The sequence below is a fragment of the Megalobrama amblycephala genome, linkage group LG19 (genome assembly GCF_018812025.1).
Source record: "Megalobrama amblycephala isolate DHTTF-2021 linkage group LG19, ASM1881202v1, whole genome shotgun sequence".
NCBI classification, from domain to species: domain Eukaryota; kingdom Metazoa; phylum Chordata; class Actinopteri; order Cypriniformes; family Xenocyprididae; genus Megalobrama; species Megalobrama amblycephala.
The window spans coordinates 1,776,254-1,796,253 of NC_063062.1; the positions used below are offsets into that span (position 1 = coordinate 1,776,254).

General features: G+C 34.8%; 1 protein-coding gene across 6 annotated transcripts in view; it reads left to right on the top strand.

Moving 5' to 3' along the window:
- The first annotated feature begins 6,378 nt into the window (after window positions 1-6,378).
- The window catches only part of celf6 (CUGBP Elav-like family member 6), a 132,094-nt gene continuing 118,472 nt past the window's right edge, over window positions 6,379-20,000 (top strand). For all 6 annotated transcript variants that reach the window (XM_048168960.1, XM_048168962.1, XM_048168965.1 and 3 more), the window contains exons 1-2: window positions 6,379-6,821; window positions 14,251-14,333. In XM_048168960.1, the coding sequence (XP_048024917.1) occupies window positions 6,596-6,821; window positions 14,251-14,333 (309 nt within the window). In that variant the 5' untranslated portion in view covers window positions 6,379-6,595. The remainder of the gene's footprint in view (window positions 6,822-14,250; window positions 14,334-20,000) is intronic.

The following is a 20,000-nucleotide window of genomic DNA, read 5'->3' on the forward strand; positions in this document are numbered from 1 at the left end:
TCTTGGATGACACGGGGGTGAGTAAATTATCAGGAAAATTTAATTTGAAAGTGAACTAATCCTTTAAAGTGTGTGTGTTGTAGAGCTCGAGGAAAGGCAGTTTCACAGGAATTCACAGTCAAAACTTTACTTTCATATTAAGTTTTGTGGAGAAAACAAACAGAAGTGACTGTGATTAAATGTGCAGACATGAGCCCTCCTCAGCAAACACATTATTTTTCTGTTCGTCCTCATTATGGGATGTATTTCCTCCTCTCTGCCGGAGACACGAGCGCGGCTGGACTTTCGGAGGACCGGGGGGCGGCAGCCGGAGAGGATTGTGGGATTCATTAGCCGGCGTTGCTGGATGACTCATGGCAGTGTGGCTGACCTCTCGTGTGTTTGTCTTTCTTGGGTTTATTCTGTGCGTCTCTTTATTCTGCGTCCTGCTGGAGGCATTAAGGGTCGGACGGAGTCTAAACAGACCAGCTGCTGCTTTAAACAGATGAAGTCCTGCATCAGTCTGATGTCACAGACGGCCGCGCTTCAGCAGCAGACGCTCAAATGAGCCCTGCCTGGATATGTGTGTGTGTGTGTGTGTGTGTGTGTGTGTGTGTGTGTGTGTGTGTGTGTGTGTGTGTGTGGATCAATATAGACAACTACAGAGAAATAAAAGGCACATCTATGCACATCCTCATTTGATTAAAAATAAAATACATATAACGTCATTTATGTCTTTATTCTAAAAATGCAAAAACATTTTGTCAGCCAAATGCCTTTTGAATGTAAAAAATAAATACATTTTGAGTTAATATTTCAATAATTTAACGACGTTTGCATGTTCACGGATCCCTGATGTTGGTTAATGGTCACATGACATGCAGCTAAACAAATCAAATATTTAATGAAATTTAAGTGTGTGTTATTTTGATTGTTTTAATTTGATCATTTTTTATAATTTAATTAATTGTCAGCTTTTTTTTTTATCAGCCCAAATTGGAAAACCCTTTATAGATATATTCTACTTTAAAGGGTCAGTTCACCCATAAATGAAAATAATGTCATTTATTACTCACCCTCATGCCGTTTGTGATGGAATTTTTGAACTAATAAATAATGAACTAACATTTCGGGTCGAGACGTTGACCCAAAATATTATTGAGTGTCGATTAGGAGACGCCCCAGGAAGGTAACTTAAGTCAGGTGCGTCTTGGAAAATCTACTACACGTTCCACACCCGTAAGACCTTCGTTCATCTTCAGAACACAAATTAAGATATTTTTGATGAAATCCGATGGCTCAGTGAGGCCTGAGCAATGACATTTCCTCTCTCAAGATCCATTAATGTACTAAAAACATATTTAAATCAGTTCATGTGAGTACAGTGGTTCAATATTAATATTATAAAGAGATGAGAATATTTTTGGTGCGCCAAAAACACAAAATAACGACTTATATAGTGATGGCCGATTTCAAAACACTGCTTCAGGAAGCTTTATGAATCTTTTGTGTCGAATCATGATTCGGATCGCGTGTCAAACTGTCAAGCTGCTGAAATCACATGACTTTGGTGCTCCGAACCGCTGATTCGACACAAAAGATTCATAATCTTCATGAAGCAGTGTTTTGAAATCGGCCATCACTATATAAGTCGTTATTTTGTTTTTTTGCCGCACCAAAAATATTCTCGTGGCTTTATAATATTAATATTGAACCACTGTACTCACATGAACTGATTTAAATATGTTTTTAGTACATTAATGGATCTTGAGAGAGGAAATGTCATTGCTCAGGCCTCACTGAACCATCGGATTTCATCAAAAATATCTTAATTTGTGTTCTGAAGATGAACAAAGTTCTTACGGGAGTGGAACAGCATGAGGGTGAGTAATTAAACCCTTTAAAGACAGATGTTTTCCATGAATTTAGGGAATTGTTTCTCATCCCGTGCTCAGATCTCCTATGGTGTTCCACAGGGCTCTATTCTGGGTCTTTTCCTTATTCAATATATGCTTCCATATGATCCAGAAACATAACTTATATCATCTCTATGCCGACGACACTCAGCTTTATTTGCCTGTTAAAAACAACAACTTTTCTGTGTCTAATCATGTCTTCTGGACATTTAATTTTTTGCATTTAAATATTGCTAAAACTGAAATAGTGGTTTTTGGTCCATCAGTTGTGTCTTCTGACATTGTCAAGCAGCTCGGTTCCCTCTCATCTAATGTGCACGAGCGTTTGGTCCCACATTGTCTTTTGATAAGCAGATCAGTGCAGTTTCTTTCAATTAAGATCGGATGCTTTCCATGAAGGACCTTCAAACTGTAATTCATGCAATTCATTCTATCATTTTTACTATTTTTTTCTTTGTTTGAGGGTGTAAATCTTTCACTTGTTTTCTTGATTATGTTTGTTTTGTACAGTACTTTGGTCTGAACACCTGTTGCTGTTTAAATGTGCTTTAGAAATAAATAAAATAAACTATATTTATAATTAGCTGTTTTTAAAACAATACTAGTTAACATGAGTGTCTACATACTGTGTCATGCAAAAACTTTCAAACTAATTTTATTAAGATCAGACTCTGCATTGAAATTTTACTTCATCTAATATTAAGCCAAATCCCTAAAAATGATCATTTTAATGTGGATCCACATTGTTGGATGAAAACAACCCAAGTTGGGTTAAAATGGTTAAATGTTTGCTCAACCTGCTGGTTAGTTTTATTTAACTCAACTATTGCTTAAAAATTACTATATTGCTCGCCTAAAATGAACCCAAAATATGTTGGAAAGGAACATTTTTTAATATGCTTAATAAATTATTTATTAAATTGCTTATTAATAAATGTTCATCTTTTGATTATTATTGTTTCCTCTAGTAATTATGTGTCTGATTTTTCATTTCCAACATATTTTGGGTTCATTTTAAACCAGACATTTAGTCATTTTTAATCAATAGTTGAGTTAAATAAAACAACCCAGCAGGTTGATCAAACATTTAACCCAACCGCTGGGTTAAAACAACCCAGTCACAGTGAGTTTGTGGGATTTTCAACCCAACTTGGGTTGTTTTTAACCCAGCATCTTCCTGCTGACTGTATTTTAAAAGCAGAACACATTAATGCTAATCAAGTCTCAAATGTGGTTTAACAACTGATTTCTGGAAATATTGTCCAGTCTGAACAGCCAAATGTCATTTTAAGTATTTTTTCTTTCCTTTCTAGTGACACTTACTCTCTTGACGTCATGCTCATTGTATGGCAACTGATGTAGATAAATCAGATATTGACATCATCACTTGCGAAATTAAAGTTTGGACAGTCAAATCAGCCCTGAGTGCAGTGTGAACATCATCAACAAATCAATGTTTAGTGCAAAGATCTCTCTCTCTCCCTCCTTTCTGTCTGTCTCTCAGCAGGGTTTTGACTCCAGCTGTCGTATCTCAATGTCTCTCTCTCTCTCCTGTCGTACAGGTGTCTGTCTTTACATCGGCGTGACTGAAGAAACCCTGAAAATCTCCCGTCCTCGCCTGCCAGCGTAATGACATCCAGCATTCAGTACCTGCGTTTGAGACGAGATGATCACAGCTGTGCTGCCGCTCCCAGCTGAGGAACGACAAAAAATCACAAGCCCGATAAACGACACGGGGGCCAAATTAGCTATGCCTTTATGCAAATGAAAGCTGTTGACAAGGAGACCCGTTTCATTTGCACTCCAGCACAGCTCATAAAACATGGCAGGATACGCTTAAAAATGACACGCAAAAGAAACAGGAGATTTTCACTCCCCGAGGTGATCTAGTGCTGAAAGAAAAGGAAAATTGCATGCAATAATCATTAAGAAGCAATAGAATCAAGAAGGAAAATGCATCTGTTGAACAGCAAGCAGACAAGTGTCAGAATATGAGAAGATTCAGGCAGTAAGTGCTCATGTTGTGTGTTCAGCACCACGGACAGCGACCGTCTAATGTCTGAATGATGTATTCCTCTTTAAAAGTCAAGCAGTAAAAATCAATTACATTCAATTATTTAATTACAGAAAGTATTTTTATGTATGCTTGCATGTACAGATATTTGAGATGCAGAAGAACAGTGAGTCTAGTTCATGAGAAGAGGGTGAAAATCAGCAAATTAACTCTAAATTCAATTTAAACAAATGTGTTTACCGTGAGTTTTGATGGTCTCATATTATAAAAACACGGTACTCTGAATGACTACTGTAGGTCATGAACACTGACAAATACCATGATAGTATCAAAATATTATACTGTAATTCAAAATGCATGTAGCCAAACTCAAACAAGCATCACTCTAAAAAATGCTGGGTTAAAAACAACCCAAGTTGGGTTGAAAGTGGACAAACCCAGTGATTGGGTTATTTTAACCCAGTAAATGGGTTGTTTTAACCCAACAGTTGTGTTAAATGTTTGCCCAACCTGCTGGGTAGTTTTATTTAACTCAACTATTGTTTAAAAATTACTATATGACTTGAAAAATTTGATTAGGTAATTTTAATTTTATTTTAGAAAGTGGGTATTTCAGTATGAATGATTAAATTGTGCACTCAAAAAAAAAAAAAAAAAAAAAAAAAAAAAAAAAAAAATGCTGGGTTAAAAACAACCCAAGTTGGGTTGAAAATGGACAAACCCAGTGATTGTGTTGTTTTGACCCAGTAATTGGGTTAAATGTTTGCTCAACCTGCTGGGTTGTTTTATTTAACTCAACTATTGTTTAAAAATGACTATATGTCTGGCCTAAAATGAACCCAAAATATGTTGGAAATTAAAAATCAGACACATAATTACTAGAGGAAACAATAATAATCAAAAGGTGAACATTTATTAATAAGCAATTTTATAAATGTTTATTGTTTCATTATTAAACATATTAATAAATGTTAATTCCCAACATATTTTGGGTTCATTTTAAGCAAGAAATACAGTAATTTTTAAACAATAGTTTAGTTAAATAAAACTACCCAGGAGGTTGATCAAACATTTAACCCAACTGTTTACTTTTACTGGGTCAAAATAACCCAATCACTGGGTTTGTCCACTTTCAACCCAACTTGGGTTGTTTTTAACCCAGCATTTTTTAGAGTGATGAATTATTTTTTATCAATCTATACTATTCTGTAAATGAGCAATGAATACAATGTGTAAAATGTAAAATAAAACCAATAATTTTAGCTGCAGCTGTGTTAGAGAGAAAATAGCAATACAAAATTGTTTAGTTATTGTAGATAGTGGGTATTTCAGTACGAATTATTAAATTGCGCACTCTAAAAAAGAAATGCTGAGTTAAAAACAACCCAAGTTGGGTTGAAAATGGATAAACCCAGCGAAAGGGTTGTTTTGACCCAGTAGTTGGGTTAAATGTTTGACCAAATGTGCTGGGTATTTTTAACTCAACTATTGTTTAAAAATTACAGTATGTCTGGCTTAAAATTAGCCTAAAATATGTTGGAAATTAAAAATCAGACACATAATTACTAGAGGAAACAATAATAATCAAAAGGTGAACATTTATTAATAAGCAATTTAATAAATGTTTATTGTTTCATTATTAAACATATTAATAAATGTTAATTCCCAACATTTTTTGGGTTCATTTTAAGCAAGAAATCAATAATTGAGTTAAATAAAACTACCCAGCAGGTTGATCAAACATTTAACCCAACCACTGGGTCAAAATAACTACTATAATTACTAGAGGAAACAATAATAATCAAAAGATGAACATTTATTAATAAGAAATCTAATCAATGTTTATTGTTTCATTATTATTCATTAAACGTATTAATAAATGTTCATTTCCAAAATATTTTGGGTTCATTTTAAACAAATAATACAGTATTTTTTAAACAACAGTTGAGTTAAATAAAACTACCCAGCATGTTTGGCAAACACTTAACCCAACTGCTGGGTCAAAACAACCCAATCACTGGGTTTGTCCACTTTCAACCCAAAAGGGTTGTTTTTAACCCAGCATTTTTTAGAGAAATGAATTAATTTTTATCAAACTATACTATTCTGTAAATGAGCAATGAATACAATGTGTAAAATGTAAAATAAAACCAATAATTTTAGCTAAAACGTGCAGCTGAGTTATTTTCAAAACTATTTGTTTAGGTATTTTTTAAATTTTATTGTAGATAGTGGGTATTACAGTACGAATGATTAAATTGCAGCTATTTTAGAGGTATTTTATACATTTTAAAGGTTAAAGGGTTCACTACATGTTGCTTTTATTAAAATTCGCTCCGTGTTTGAGATCTAAACGCCGTACAAATGTTGGACCTCTCGCTCCGCCCCGCACGAGCGCCTTCACTCACGCCGCCCTGTGATTGGCTGGCCCGGACTTATTATGCAAATGAACCGCGGGTCTATTCAAAAGGCTCGAGCTGACGTCACGAGTCAGAGTGGCAGCTGACACACGGGGAGAGAGAGACAGATGGAGAAAGTGAAAGAGTCCTGAGGAGAAAACGCGCGCGAGACTGAGGGGAGACACATTACACCGAGAGCTGTGATAGAGGGAGAGGAAGAGGAAGAAAGAGAGAGAGGAAGAGTGGATGGTAGAGAGCGGGAGACACAGCGCGCGGGAGGGAGAAAGATGGCCTCGGTCACGGCGGAGAATGGCTTCAGCACCGCGAACAGCTCCGGCAGAATGAACGGACTCAACAGCGCGATTCCCATGAAAGATCACGACGCCATCAAGCTCTTCATCGGGCAGATCCCGCGCAACCTGGAGGAGAAAGACCTCAAGCCGCTGTTCGAGGAGTTCGGCAAGATCTACGAGCTCACGGTGCTCAAGGACCGGTTCACCGGGATGCATAAAGGTCGGACTTTGCTTTCTTTGGGTTCCTCGAACCTGTGTGTGTGTGTGTGTGTGTGTGTGTGTGTCTCAACATCCATGTGAACAACATTTTTAAGGGAACGTTCTCAGAATGTTCTGACAAGGTTCTTTTAAAGTTGTGAACAAACGTTCTCCAGTAACGTTAATAGAACGTTCAATTATATTCTCATATTATATTCATTGATCTGGTCATTAATAACGTTCTTAATACATCATTAATGAAACGTTTCAGTTGGACGTTACTGCTTGTTATCAAACGATCAACAAGTAACGTTCCCATAATGTTTGTAAAATGATCAACTGGAACATTCCTTCATTGTTCCTTTAATCTTCGCATGAACAAGAGGAAACGTTTTTAAAACATTTAAAAGAAAAATGTTGAACAATTGAAACTGAGAAATAATGTTTTCATAATTTAATGGGAATGTTATCAAAATGTTATTCATAAATTGTTCATGAAACGTTTTCGTTGGACGTTAATCTAAGGTTTTTTTTAAACGTTACTTACTACTAGTTATCGAACATTCAACAAGTAACATTCCCATAACGTTTGTAAAATGATCAACTGGAACATTCCTTCAATGTTCCTCTAACCTTCACATAATCAAGAGAAAACGTTTTTAAAACATTTAAAAAACGTTCTGAAAAATAATAATAAATCACTAACTTAATGGGAACTTTATCAAAATCTTATTTATAAATTGTTCATGAAATGTTTTCGTTGGACGTTCATCTAACGTTTTTTAAACCTTACTTACTACTTGTTATCTAACGTTCAACAAGAAACGTTCCCATAATGTTTGTAAAATGATCACCTGGAACGTTCCTTTAATGTTCCTCTAACCTTCACATAAACAAGAGAAAACATTTTTAAAACATTTAACAAAAAAAAAAGTTGAACTGTTGAAACTGAGAAATAATTTTTTCATAACTTAATGGGAACTTTATCAAAATGTTATTCATAAATTGTTCATGAAACATTTTCGTTGGTCGTTCATCTAAGGTTTTTTTAAACGTTACTTACTACTAGTTATCGAACATTCAACAAGTAACGTTCCCATAACGATAGTAAAATGATCAACTGGAACGATCCTTCCTCTAATCTTCGCATAAACAAGAGAAAACGCTTTTAAAACATTTAAAAACCGTTCTGAAAAATAATGAATCAATAGCTTAATGGGAACTTTATCAAAATGTTATTTATAAATTGTTCATGAAACGTTTTCGTTGGTCGTTCGTCTAAGGTTTTTTAAACGTTACTTACTACTAGTTATCGAACATTCAACAAGTAACATTCCCATAACGATAGTAAAATGATGAACTGGAACGATCCTTCCTCTGATCTTCGCATAAACAAGAGAAAACGCTTTTAAAACACTTAAAAAACATTCTGAAAAATAATGAATCAATAACTTAATGGGAAGTTTATCAAAATGTTATTCATACATTGTTCATGAAATGTTTTCGTTGGACGTTCATCTAAGGTTTTTAAACGTTACTTACTACTAGTTATCGAAAGTTCAACAAGTAACGTTCCCATAATGTTTGTAAAATTATCACCTGGAACGTTTTTAAAACATTTAAAAAATGTTCTGAAAAATAATTATTCCAAAATTTAATGGGAACTTTATCAAAATGTTATTTATACATTGTTCATGAAACATTTTCATTGGACGTTCATCTAAGGTTTTTTAAATGTTACTTACTACTAGTTATCGAACGTTCAACAAGTAACATTCCCATAACGTTTGTAAAATGATCAACTGGAACGTTCCTTCAATGTTCCTCTAACCTTCGCATAAACAAGAGAAAACGTTTTTAAATCATTTAAAAAAACCAAAAAACGTTGAAACTGAGAAATGACCTTTCCATAACTTAAAAAATGTTATTTATAAATTGTTCATTAAACGTTTTCGTTGGATGTTCATCTAACGTTTTTTAAACGTTACTTACTACTTGTTATCAAACGTTCAACAAGTAATGTTGCCATAACGATAGTAAAATGATCAACTGGAACGTTCCTTCAGTGTTTCTCTAACCTTTGTTTAAATGTTGAACCATTGAAATAACATCAAAATTGGTTGGAAATTAAAAATCAGACACATAATAGTCAAAAGGTGAACATTCATTAATAAGCAATTTAATAAATGTTTATTGTTTAATTATTATTCATTAAACATATTAATAAATGTTAATTTATTAAACGTATGATTACATGTTAATTGGGTTCCTTTTAAGCGAGCAATTTAGTAATTTTTAAACAATAATTGAGTTAAATAAAACTACACAGCACGTCAAACATTTAACCCAACCGCTGGGTCAGAACAACCCAATAGACTGGGTTTGTCCATTTTCAACCCAACTTGTTTTTAACCCAGCCTGATATAATATAAGAACTGTTAATGAAATATCAAGAGCTTTATTAATCTCCCAAGAACAGATTGTTATGGTAAAAAGATTTATTTTAAAGTGCGGAGTGAAGCGTATGTGTTTGTGGATCGGAGGAGCATCAGTGGAAACACAAACCCACATGCAAAACCGTTTCAGACATTTTCACGAAGCATGAACGATTACAGCAGTTCTGATATATATTCACACTTGATTTTGGGCTTTTGCATGGGAACATTTCTTCTCGATCACCTGTTTTGCAGTGCTGCTGATCGTTTATATCTCTCTCATATTTCTTGTTTGCGTTTTGTGTTTTACATGTGTTTTACTCTGGATAGTTAAACGATAATCTTTCAGTAGTTTTCGGTGTAAGTGTCCTTGCATAGATTTTTTTTCCTGTGTACTAAATGAAAACTCAAATGTGAAACTTATAAATGAATAAATAAAAATATGGTTGCCATGGGCACGACTGACTAAATTATTAAAGAATGTTGTGTTGAAGCATTATTTAATTTCGTATGCATTCATTTAATAATCTGTATTTACTTGCACACAGATGCATTGTGCGTCGTTCTGCGTTGCACGTTCATATTTTCTTTGTTTTTTTTATTCAGTGCAATTCTGAGCATCAACATTATATAGACATTATATAATCTACAAGTGCAAAGGTCAAAATATTTCCATTAGGTTCTTATTTAGTCCTTCATAAACTCTCCATCTCCAGCAGCTCTCTCTCTCGCTGTAATCACTGTTGTGCAGGTTTTGTGCTGATATTTCCCAGTGGATCAGACGTGTATCATTAAAGCTGTTAGTTTACATTAATAGACCGGAGGAGGCAGCGGTTACAATAACGCAAGCTCTGAGAACATCAGCAGAGGCTAGTTAAAGAGGACCTATTATGCCCTTTTGTTTTTGTGCTCTACTAGAACAAGTTTTCCTGCTTGAATGTTGATTATTTTCCTCGTATTCTCCATTGTTGCAGCTCCTCTCTTCCCAGTCTGTCAGTAACACTCTGTTTAGTTCCTGTCTCTATGAAGCTCCGCCTTCTTTAAAGCACATTGTGCTCTGATTGGTTGGCTGGAGCAGTGTGTTGTAATTGGTGTTTGGGAAATGTCCCGCCCCTTACCATAACCACCAGTTTCAACACGCTACTAACTAACTCAACCAGGCCCCGCAACTTTATTCTGCGTATGAATTATTTTAATGAGGAATATTGTGAAGACTACAATGAAACAAGAAAACACATTTAATGAATTAAAATGCATCAGAAATGTGTTTTTTGGTCTATAAATGGCTCGTTCTGATCGGAGCCTGTGGGATTTGTCGATTCGGTTTGACCGGCCGTTGGCATCCGTGCCCTTCACACCTCTCTCAGCATCGGTCCGTGTGCCAGTTTTGGCTCTGAGCGGTTTTGGCCTGCGGGGGGCAAATCTTCAGGTCTGACGCCAGCTAGATGAGATGCTGTGATTCAACATCCACTTCTGTACAACAGCAGAGTCAGAATACAGTGACCTCAAAAGACTTCACTCGTGGAACAATAGAACCGTTTACTGCATTGAAGTTTGCATATGTGCTTTTTGTTGAGTATCATATTTGATACATCAGACTTTTATGGAGGAAAAACAGCTTAATTTTATTCAGAGGCCCAAACTAAATGAAAATATGCAATTTGGTGCAGATGCTGATATTTATATGGACAAAAAGTGATGAAATTCTGATGCTTGTAATGGAAATCAATGAGATCTTTATACCAGTATTGCGGATACTGACATAAAATCATATAAATATCAATATGATATTTAAATGCTTAGTTTTACAATCAAAGCTCTATAGTTTTAAAACATATAATGCAATGCAATACAATGATGATTGAGAGATGAACTAATAAACCTTCCTCAAAAGCCTGATGATCATATTTGTAGGGATGCACGATATATTGGCCACCATATCGGATCGGCCGATATATGTTCATTTTTAATGTTATCATTATTGGCCCAATAAGAAAATTTGGCCGATATATTAAAGCTGAAAAATAATGGATTATTTCGGCTATCGGCTTTCAAATATAAAGAATTATCGGTTATCGTATCGGCCGATATATGTAAATTTTTAATGTTATCGTTATCGGCCTGATAAGAAAAATTGGCCGATATATTAAAGCTGAAAAATAATGGATTATTTCAGTTATCGGCTTTCAAATATAAAGAATTATCGGTTATCGTATCGGCCGATATATGTTAATTTTTAATGTTATCGTTATCGGCCTGATAAGAAAAATTGGCCGATATATTAACGCTGATAAATAATGGGTTATTTCAGTTATCGGCTTTCAAATATAAAGAATTATCGGTTATCGTATCGGCCGATGTATGTTAATTTTTAATGCTATCGTAATCGACCCGATAAGAATATTTGGCCAATATATTAAAGCTGATAAATAATGGATTATTTCTTTCAGCTGAGACACTTCAGATGCGCACTGTTTGCCATGATGGTTTTGAATTGCTTGAAATATGATTGAAATCACTTCAAAAAGGAAAATACAGTTAAATAAAATACAACATGTGCAGCACATTTCATAGGCTACATAAAATTATAATTGTGTGTTTGGGACATGGCTTTTAATGGTGAGACTTTTGTTTTTGTAATCAGGCTCCCAAAAATTACATAAAAATTTGCATTTAGATATATCGGCCAATATATCGGTTATCGGCTTTCAAATATAAAGAATTATCGGTTATCGGTATCGGCCCAAATTTTTATATCGGTGCATCCCTACATATTTGATACTCATGATTTTTCCAAAAAATGATGTATGGATAATCAAATAAACCTGAGTTGCCTCAGTTGCAATATTACTAACAATATCAAAGTTATTCTTACATTTACTATAAAAAGAATATCGGTAAAGATTCACAGCAAAAAGGAGGATGTTTGTACAATTAAAGTCCTTTTATTTGCTATAAAAGTCTAAACAATCAATCAGACGACAGAAGGACTGTAGGAGATTGTGTGCTAAACTGTTTTTTCAGCAAAGTTTTGATTGTGTCGATCATTTAGAGGTCTTAGAAATTTGCATATAAAATAGGTATTATATGGTTATGTTACACTTCAAGAAGTCTGAATGTAATTCCATAAATCTCAAAGCAATTTTGGTGCAATTTTTCTTTACAATAAAGACTCTTATTGTTGTAAAATGACATAATGGCATATTTAAGTGTGATTCATGTGTGTGTCAGACATACTGACGGATCTGTTCAGGGCAGGACGACGGGCTGTGGTTTGCGTTTTGATGACTTACATAATGTTATTTAACTCGTTCTGCAGCCGCTGGTCTCCTGTATCAGCACTTCATCATTGTCAGTCTGTTTGCATTTAGTTTGTGTTGGAGTTTTACTGTCAGTGTGTGTGTGTGATGCTCAGGTCAGCTGCAGTTAGAAATCTCAACAAGACATGATTTTTCTGTTTCAAACAGAGATTGTGATTCTCCTATGATTCTGAATACACAACTAAACAAGATAGCATGTAATTTACTCGAGGTTCTGACAAAATATTAATTGCTGCATGTCTGGTGTGTGTTCTGATGGGTCACAGACAGCAGATGAAATAAAGCTGAACCATATAATCATGCATGCATTGCAAAACAAGCAGTCCTGTAGCTCGAGCGCTGCGTTTGGGTTCGAATGAATAAAAGTTGTTATTCAAGAGATGTTTATGAGACCAATATACTTGAACTGTAAAGGAGAGCCTGTTGAGTTTTAAAGCATCTCCACTTGACATGCGGTGTGCAGTCCTGCGAGTTTGGCCGATGGGTGTCGTGTGTGTATTCTTGCTCCCTGAGGAGGGCACGTCTGCAGATTCTGCTCGCCGCTGCAGAAATGCCTCTCAGAGGGTCACCGCTGCCAGACATGGGGCAAAAAACACATTTGCTTTTGATGTTTAAGCATGTTCAAATTAATTTGCAGTGCCGTTTGGTGGTGGAGGTGTCTGGAAATGCATATGTGGGTTTTTTTCTGCTATTTGTCCAATTAATGTGATTTTGAATATCGCTGTCGTTTGCATAACTGTCAGACATGTCTCTCTGTATGATTTTTAATTCTTTATTCTTTTTTTGCATATTTTTAATATTGTATTTGTAGACTTTTTTCTTATACAGCACTTTTATTGTTACATATACATTGACATTAACAATTAATGTGATTTTGACTATTGCCGTCATTTGCACAACGGTCAGATATGGAAGCTTGTTTCCGGAATAAAACAGTTTAAAAGATAATTGTGACTTTTTTCTTGCAATTCTGCCTTTTTTGTCGTAATTCTGACTTTTCTCTTGCAATTGACTTTTTCTTTTCTCTTGCAATTCTGACTTTTTTTTCATAATTGTGCCCTTTTTCTCGCAAATCTGCCTTTTTCCCTCGCAATTCTGACTTTTCTCTTGCAATTGACTTTTTCTTTTCTCTTGCAATTCTTTATTTTTTCTCACAATTCTGACTTTTTTCTTGCAATTCTGAACTTTTTCTAGCAGTCCTGCCTTTTTTTACTCACAATTCTGCCTTTTTTCCCTCGCATTTCTGACTTTTTTTTTTCGCATTTCTGACTTTTTTCTCATAATTCTGCCTTTTTCTTGCAAATCTGCCTTTTTCCCTCACATTTCTGACTTTTCTCTTGGAATTCTGCCCTTTTTTCTAGCAGTTCTGCCTTTTTTCCTCACATTTCTGACTTTTTTCTCGCATTTCTGACTTTTTTCTAGTAATTTTGCCTTTTTTCTCACAATTCTGTCATTTTTATATCAGGGTAAAACTAATAAAAATTAGTAACGTTATGTTGGTAGTGTTAAATCTTGATCTGTATAACATCTCCCATGTCTGGTTTGAATGACGAAGAAGTGAACTTGAAATCTATGTGCTATAAAAAGAAACTAGATTTGTAGATTTTCTGATGAAAATGTCAGTGGTGTTTGCCTGTGCAAACCCAGTCTGATCACTCAGTAATGAAGTGATGAATCTGCTGTCTGTGTGTTTCAGGATGTGCCTTTCTAACGTACTGTGCCAGAGAGTCAGCGCTGAAGGCCCAGAGCGCTCTCCATGAACAAAAGACTCTACCCGGGGTAAGAGCCTGATTATTTTTCATTTCTCTTTCTCTCTCAGCCGGATCTCGCTCTTTCTCCTGAACTCATAATCAAACTATCACTAATAATGTCAACAAAGCTCTGGTGCTGATTGGCTGACAGACTGTTCCTGGATTCGTCTGACTCCATGTTCATTAATGAGTTTTTTTTGAGGGCAACGTCTGACTTTTGAACAAAAGACATAAGAATTTAAAGAAGCTCGTCTCATTTTCTTTGGCTGCGTTCACAAATCTGATTTGCTCTTTTGAATGTGAACAGCAGAAATCACATTAAATCTGATTTTGACAATACAATTTGAATGGGAAGACAATTAAACATCCTAATTGTGTGCAAAAGATGCGGTGTGAATGTGCTGTAGCGTCTCTCTTTCTGCTTCCTTCCTGTGCGTACGGCACATGTATTATGAATAGGCTGAGCTGGATGTGTGGCTGTATCGCCGCTGTATTCCCAAGGTTCTGCTCTTCCCAGGAGAGTGATCACTGTTCAAACCTGCAGGGAGAAAGTCAGCGTGACAGGGAGAGAAGGGAAGGAGAGGATCGATCATCTGTTTGCAGTCCTGATGAATCTCTTGGGCAATTATCATGTTCAGACCTACGGAAGGAAAAAAAAAATGTGACTGTTTAATCAAGCTCCAAAAATGGCTCGTTTTGATATTGCGGGATCTGTGATGTCACACGGGATCATCATGAATAGTAATACATCATCACACCATAGGCATTCAGTCAAATAATTTCAAAGAAACACTTACACAAAAAAAAACAGGACTGTAAATACAGGGGTAGAACAAAGGAGAATAAACTAGACACAGATGAACACAATGGCAAACAAATAAGGACATAATCAGACTAAGGAAACCAAAACTAAACAGAGAGAAGAAACAGGAACAAACGGTATGGAAGCTTGTTTTTCCACCACTAAATAAAAAAATAAAAAAGGTAATTGCGACTTTTTATCTCACAATTCTGACTTTTTTTCTCAGAATTGCAAGGTATTAACATACAATTGTGAGTTATAAAGTTTGTAATTTACAACTGGATATTATATCACACAATTCTGACTTTATCAAGTCTGACTTTATAACTCATAATTCTGACTTTATAACATACAGTTCTGACTTTATTAATTCTGACTTTATATTACACAATTCTGACTTTATCAATTCTGACTTTATAACTCACAATTCTGACTTTATATCACGTAATTCTGATTTGATCAAGTCTGACTTTATAACTCACAATTCTGACTTTATATCACGCAATTCTGACTTTATCAAGTCTGACTTTATAACTCACAATTCTGACTTTATAACATGCAGTTCTGACTTTATCAAGTCTGACTTTATATCACACAATTCTGACTTTATCAATTCTGACTTTCTAACTCACAATTCTGACTTTATATCACGCAAGTCTGACTTTCTAACTCACAATTCTGACTTTATAACATGCAGTTCTGACTTTATCAAGTCTGACTTTATATCACGCAAGTCTGACTTTATATCTCACAATTTTGACTTTATATCTCACAATTCTGACTTTATCAAGTCTGACTTTATATCTCACATTTCTGACTTTATCAATTCTGACTTTATATCTCACAATTCTGACTTTATCCATTCTGACTTTATCAAGTCTGACTTTATATCACGCAAATCTGACTTTATATCACGCAATTCTGACTTTATCAAGTCTGACTTTATATCACACAATTCTGACTTTATCAAGTCTGACTTTATATCACACAATTCTGACTTTATCAAGTCTGACTTTATATCTCGCAATTCTGACTTTATCAAGTCTGACTTTATATCACACAATTCTGACTTTATCAAGTCTGACTTTATATCACACAATTCTGACTTTATCAAGTCTGACTTTATATCTCGCAATTCTGACTTTATCAAGTCTGACTTTATATCACACAATTCTGACTTTATCAAGTCTGACTTTATATCTCGCAATTCTGACTTTATCAAGTCTGACTTTATATCACACAATTCTGACTTTATCAAGTCTGACTTTATATCACACAATTCTGACTTTATCAAGTCTGACTTTATATCTCGCAATTCTTAATATATATCACACAATTCTGACTTTATAACTCACAATTTAGACTTTATAATGTGCAATTGTGAAAAAAAAAGTCAGAATTGTGAGATAAAAAGTCACAATTACATTTTTTATTTTTTATTTAATTGTGGAAACAATCTTTAATAAAATGGAAGCAGAACAGAGTATCAAAATAAAAGTCAACAGAAAGGAACATAAACCTGACAGTACTTCAATAATCATTATTTCATTTACAACTTCAACAAATCATTGTTCATATATTTGTGCACTACAGTATATTCCTGTTTGGAGTGTCACAGTCCCTGATCATTGTATAAAAAGTTAACAGTACAAAAACTCATTCTGAAATTACAGGTTTAGGACAACAAGAGGGGGAATACATCATGAGAAAACCTTCAATTTTGGCAGAAATAGAAAATTTCCTGCATGAGTGTGTGAGAAGTTCTGGCGTTCAGGTGAAATCACAGCCGTTATATTTGCTGAATGAGCTGAGAATAAGTCTGCATAATTCTTCTGCATCTCGCAAACACAAAACAAAATAATGTGCAGCTGTTCACATGCTCCGACGTTTATGTACAGTATGGTGTTTAAATTTAGTCAGACAATATAAAGTTAGAATTTAATGCATAATATGTGCATAATGATCCATGACAAATATTTACATTTGTATTGCTGAAGCATTTGAATATATAAATATACAAACAAAACAGTGCATAAAACAATAAGGGAAGAGAAAAACAATGCAGTGTAATCAACAAAGATTGATAAAAAGGAAAGATGTTAAAGAATACGAGTGAAGTTACAGATGAAGAAACACCTCTGATTGGTTGAGTGGATGCTGTAATTAATTTTGTTCAGAGTCAGAGGCGCATTAATGCAGTCGACACAGATAAACACATTTTGACAAATCAATGCATACATTACTTGTGTACGGCTGATTTAGTATTAGTTATGAGTTATAAGTTATAAGTTATATAGTTATAAGTTATGAACAAACTTTCTTCCAGTAACATTAATAGATTGTTCAGTTATCTGGTCTTTAATAACATTATTTAAGTTTTAGCTGGATGTTCGTATAACATTTTTTGAATGTTACTATTTGTTTCAGAATGTAACATTTAAAAGTAACACTTCTGTAATGTTTGTGAAATAGAATGTTCTCTTTACGTTTGCTTAACCATTTTTAAAACATGCTTTGAACATTCTGAGAACATTCCGAAAAAACATTTTCAGAACTTAATGGGAACATTAGCAAGACTTTCTTAGAGCATATTTTTGTCAGCTGGGAGAAATCTTCTTCAGGATGTGGGGTTCGTCTCTGCTGGAGTCTCGTATCAGACCGAACACATTAGCGAGCGCGCTCAGAGGTCACGCTGTTCTTTTTATCCTCCCGTGACTGTCAATTTGTCCAGAGAGTGAAATTTGTCAAAGTCCAGCACCAATGAGGACCACCTGCTGCGACAAAAACGAAAAACGCACTGCTGGAGAGAGAGAAAATCAAGTTTTTCTCTGTTTTCATCTTTTTAGTTCTTTAAAAGTTGAACGGTCAGCAGGGAAGCAGGTCAGTGACCTTTGTGTGATTTTAAATACCAGAAAAATAAAAAGCTCTTGAAATGTCATCAAAGGTTTACACAAAGTGAAATATGAGATAATTAGGAAATGAATGTCTAGATTAAGACAAAAGAGAACAAGAAAAAATTTAAATACCAAATATGCATTTAAACATTTTCATATCCTTTTCTGTCTAATATAGAAACCTGCAATGTTAACAGAAATACAGTAAATGTAATACTTAAATTTAAAGTTTAATTGAGTTTAAAAATAAATAATTTGGCACAAAAGAAGAGGCACTGATCTTCTCAATGCTCACATGTACCAAACAAAATTTCTGGATATATAATTTGGAATTTATAATTATAATTTATTATCTTCTAAATGGATCAGAACTTTGATCATTATCAATCAGAAATGTTTGGAAATGATCCAGGTGTCTAATCCTAATAAAATCACTACCATCAAACATTAATATGTCATTTTTTAAATGTTTAAAAGACTATTCATCTGAATCTCCATGTGATTCGTCTAGTATTTTTGTAAGAGTCTTTTATTTTGACAGGCATTTCTTTCACCCTCTTCCTGATTGTTTACATACATTTCCTGCATGTCAGATCATGTTTGAGCAAATGTTTTGGCGTCCAGTCAGTGTTGTCATGATGTAATTTTCCTGTGGCTTTAGAGTGATTGGTCACATGACCATATTTGCGCCCATTGGCTATGAGCAAAGATGGCATATTTTTTTTGAAATTGAGATGGAATACAATAGAAATACTAACAGAGACATATATTGGAATACTTGCATTTGCCAGCGTCCTCCATTGAGCATTGCATGTTTAATGTGGCCGATTTGGTGAGTATTTATTGGTTGATCTATATCCATGAAATAATCAGTTTAGCGATATCTTTGTCATAGTATCCTTTCAAATGCACTTTGCAGTAAATAGTCAATAAACAGATGTTTAGAAGTGCATTTAATTTATTGCACTGGAAATGGAAAGTCTGGTTGCATTGCAGTAACTGTGCAGTGTTGTGTTGTATATTTTGTGTCTTTTAGCAAATGTACTGTGGTTCTGTGTGTGTTTTTAATCCTATTGCAAAGCAACACTCACACATCTATAAAGTCTCTGCATCTGTGGTTTTGTAATTCCAGTAGGAAATAAATATAATGGATCAGAAGTGCCTAATCTAATAAAACCCGTCCGGAGACTCTGGGCTACATTAATAACTCTCAATATTCAGACACTTGATGAATGTCGTCTTTAAATGCATAAATGTAAATTTACTGTTGAATCAATATTGTCTGCCACCTGAGAGCAACAGCAGAGTTTATAGTCTCAGTGACGCAGAAAACTTTAGTGTTTAGTCAAACAGAAACTACTGCTGTAGTTTCTGTACCATATTGTGCCACATCTATATACTGACACAACACCCTAGCAACCGCATAGCAACGCCTTAGCAACCGCCCACCACACTTAAAACTGGCAACTCTTGCATTGTTTTCAGAATATGATAAATATAAAACACAAAGAGAGACATCCACTTGTTGAAGATGTCACAAACGTCCTAAAATAAATAATTGAATTAATATAGATTTTTTTCTTATTTATTAGTTTTTTTAGTGTTTGAGTTTGTGTGTGTGCATGTGTTTGTGAGTGTGTGTGTGTGTGAGTTTGTGTGTGTTTGTGTGTGAGTGTGTGTTTGTGTGTGTGTGTGTGCATGTGTTTGTGTGTGAGTGTGTTTGTTTGTGTGTGTGTGTGTGTGTGAATGCGTGTGTTTTAGTGTGGTTGTGTGTTTGTGAGTGTGTGTTTGTGTGTGTGTTTGAGTGTGTGTGTATGTGCGCATGTGTTTGTGTGTGGGTGTGAGTTTGTGTTTGTGTGTGTGTGTGTGTGTGTGCATGTGTGTGAGTGTGTTTGTGTGCACATGTGTGCGTGTGTGTTTGTGTGTGTGTGTGTGAGTGTTTGTTTATGTGTGTGTGTGTGCATGTGTTTGTGTGGTTGTGTGTTTGTGAGTGTGCATG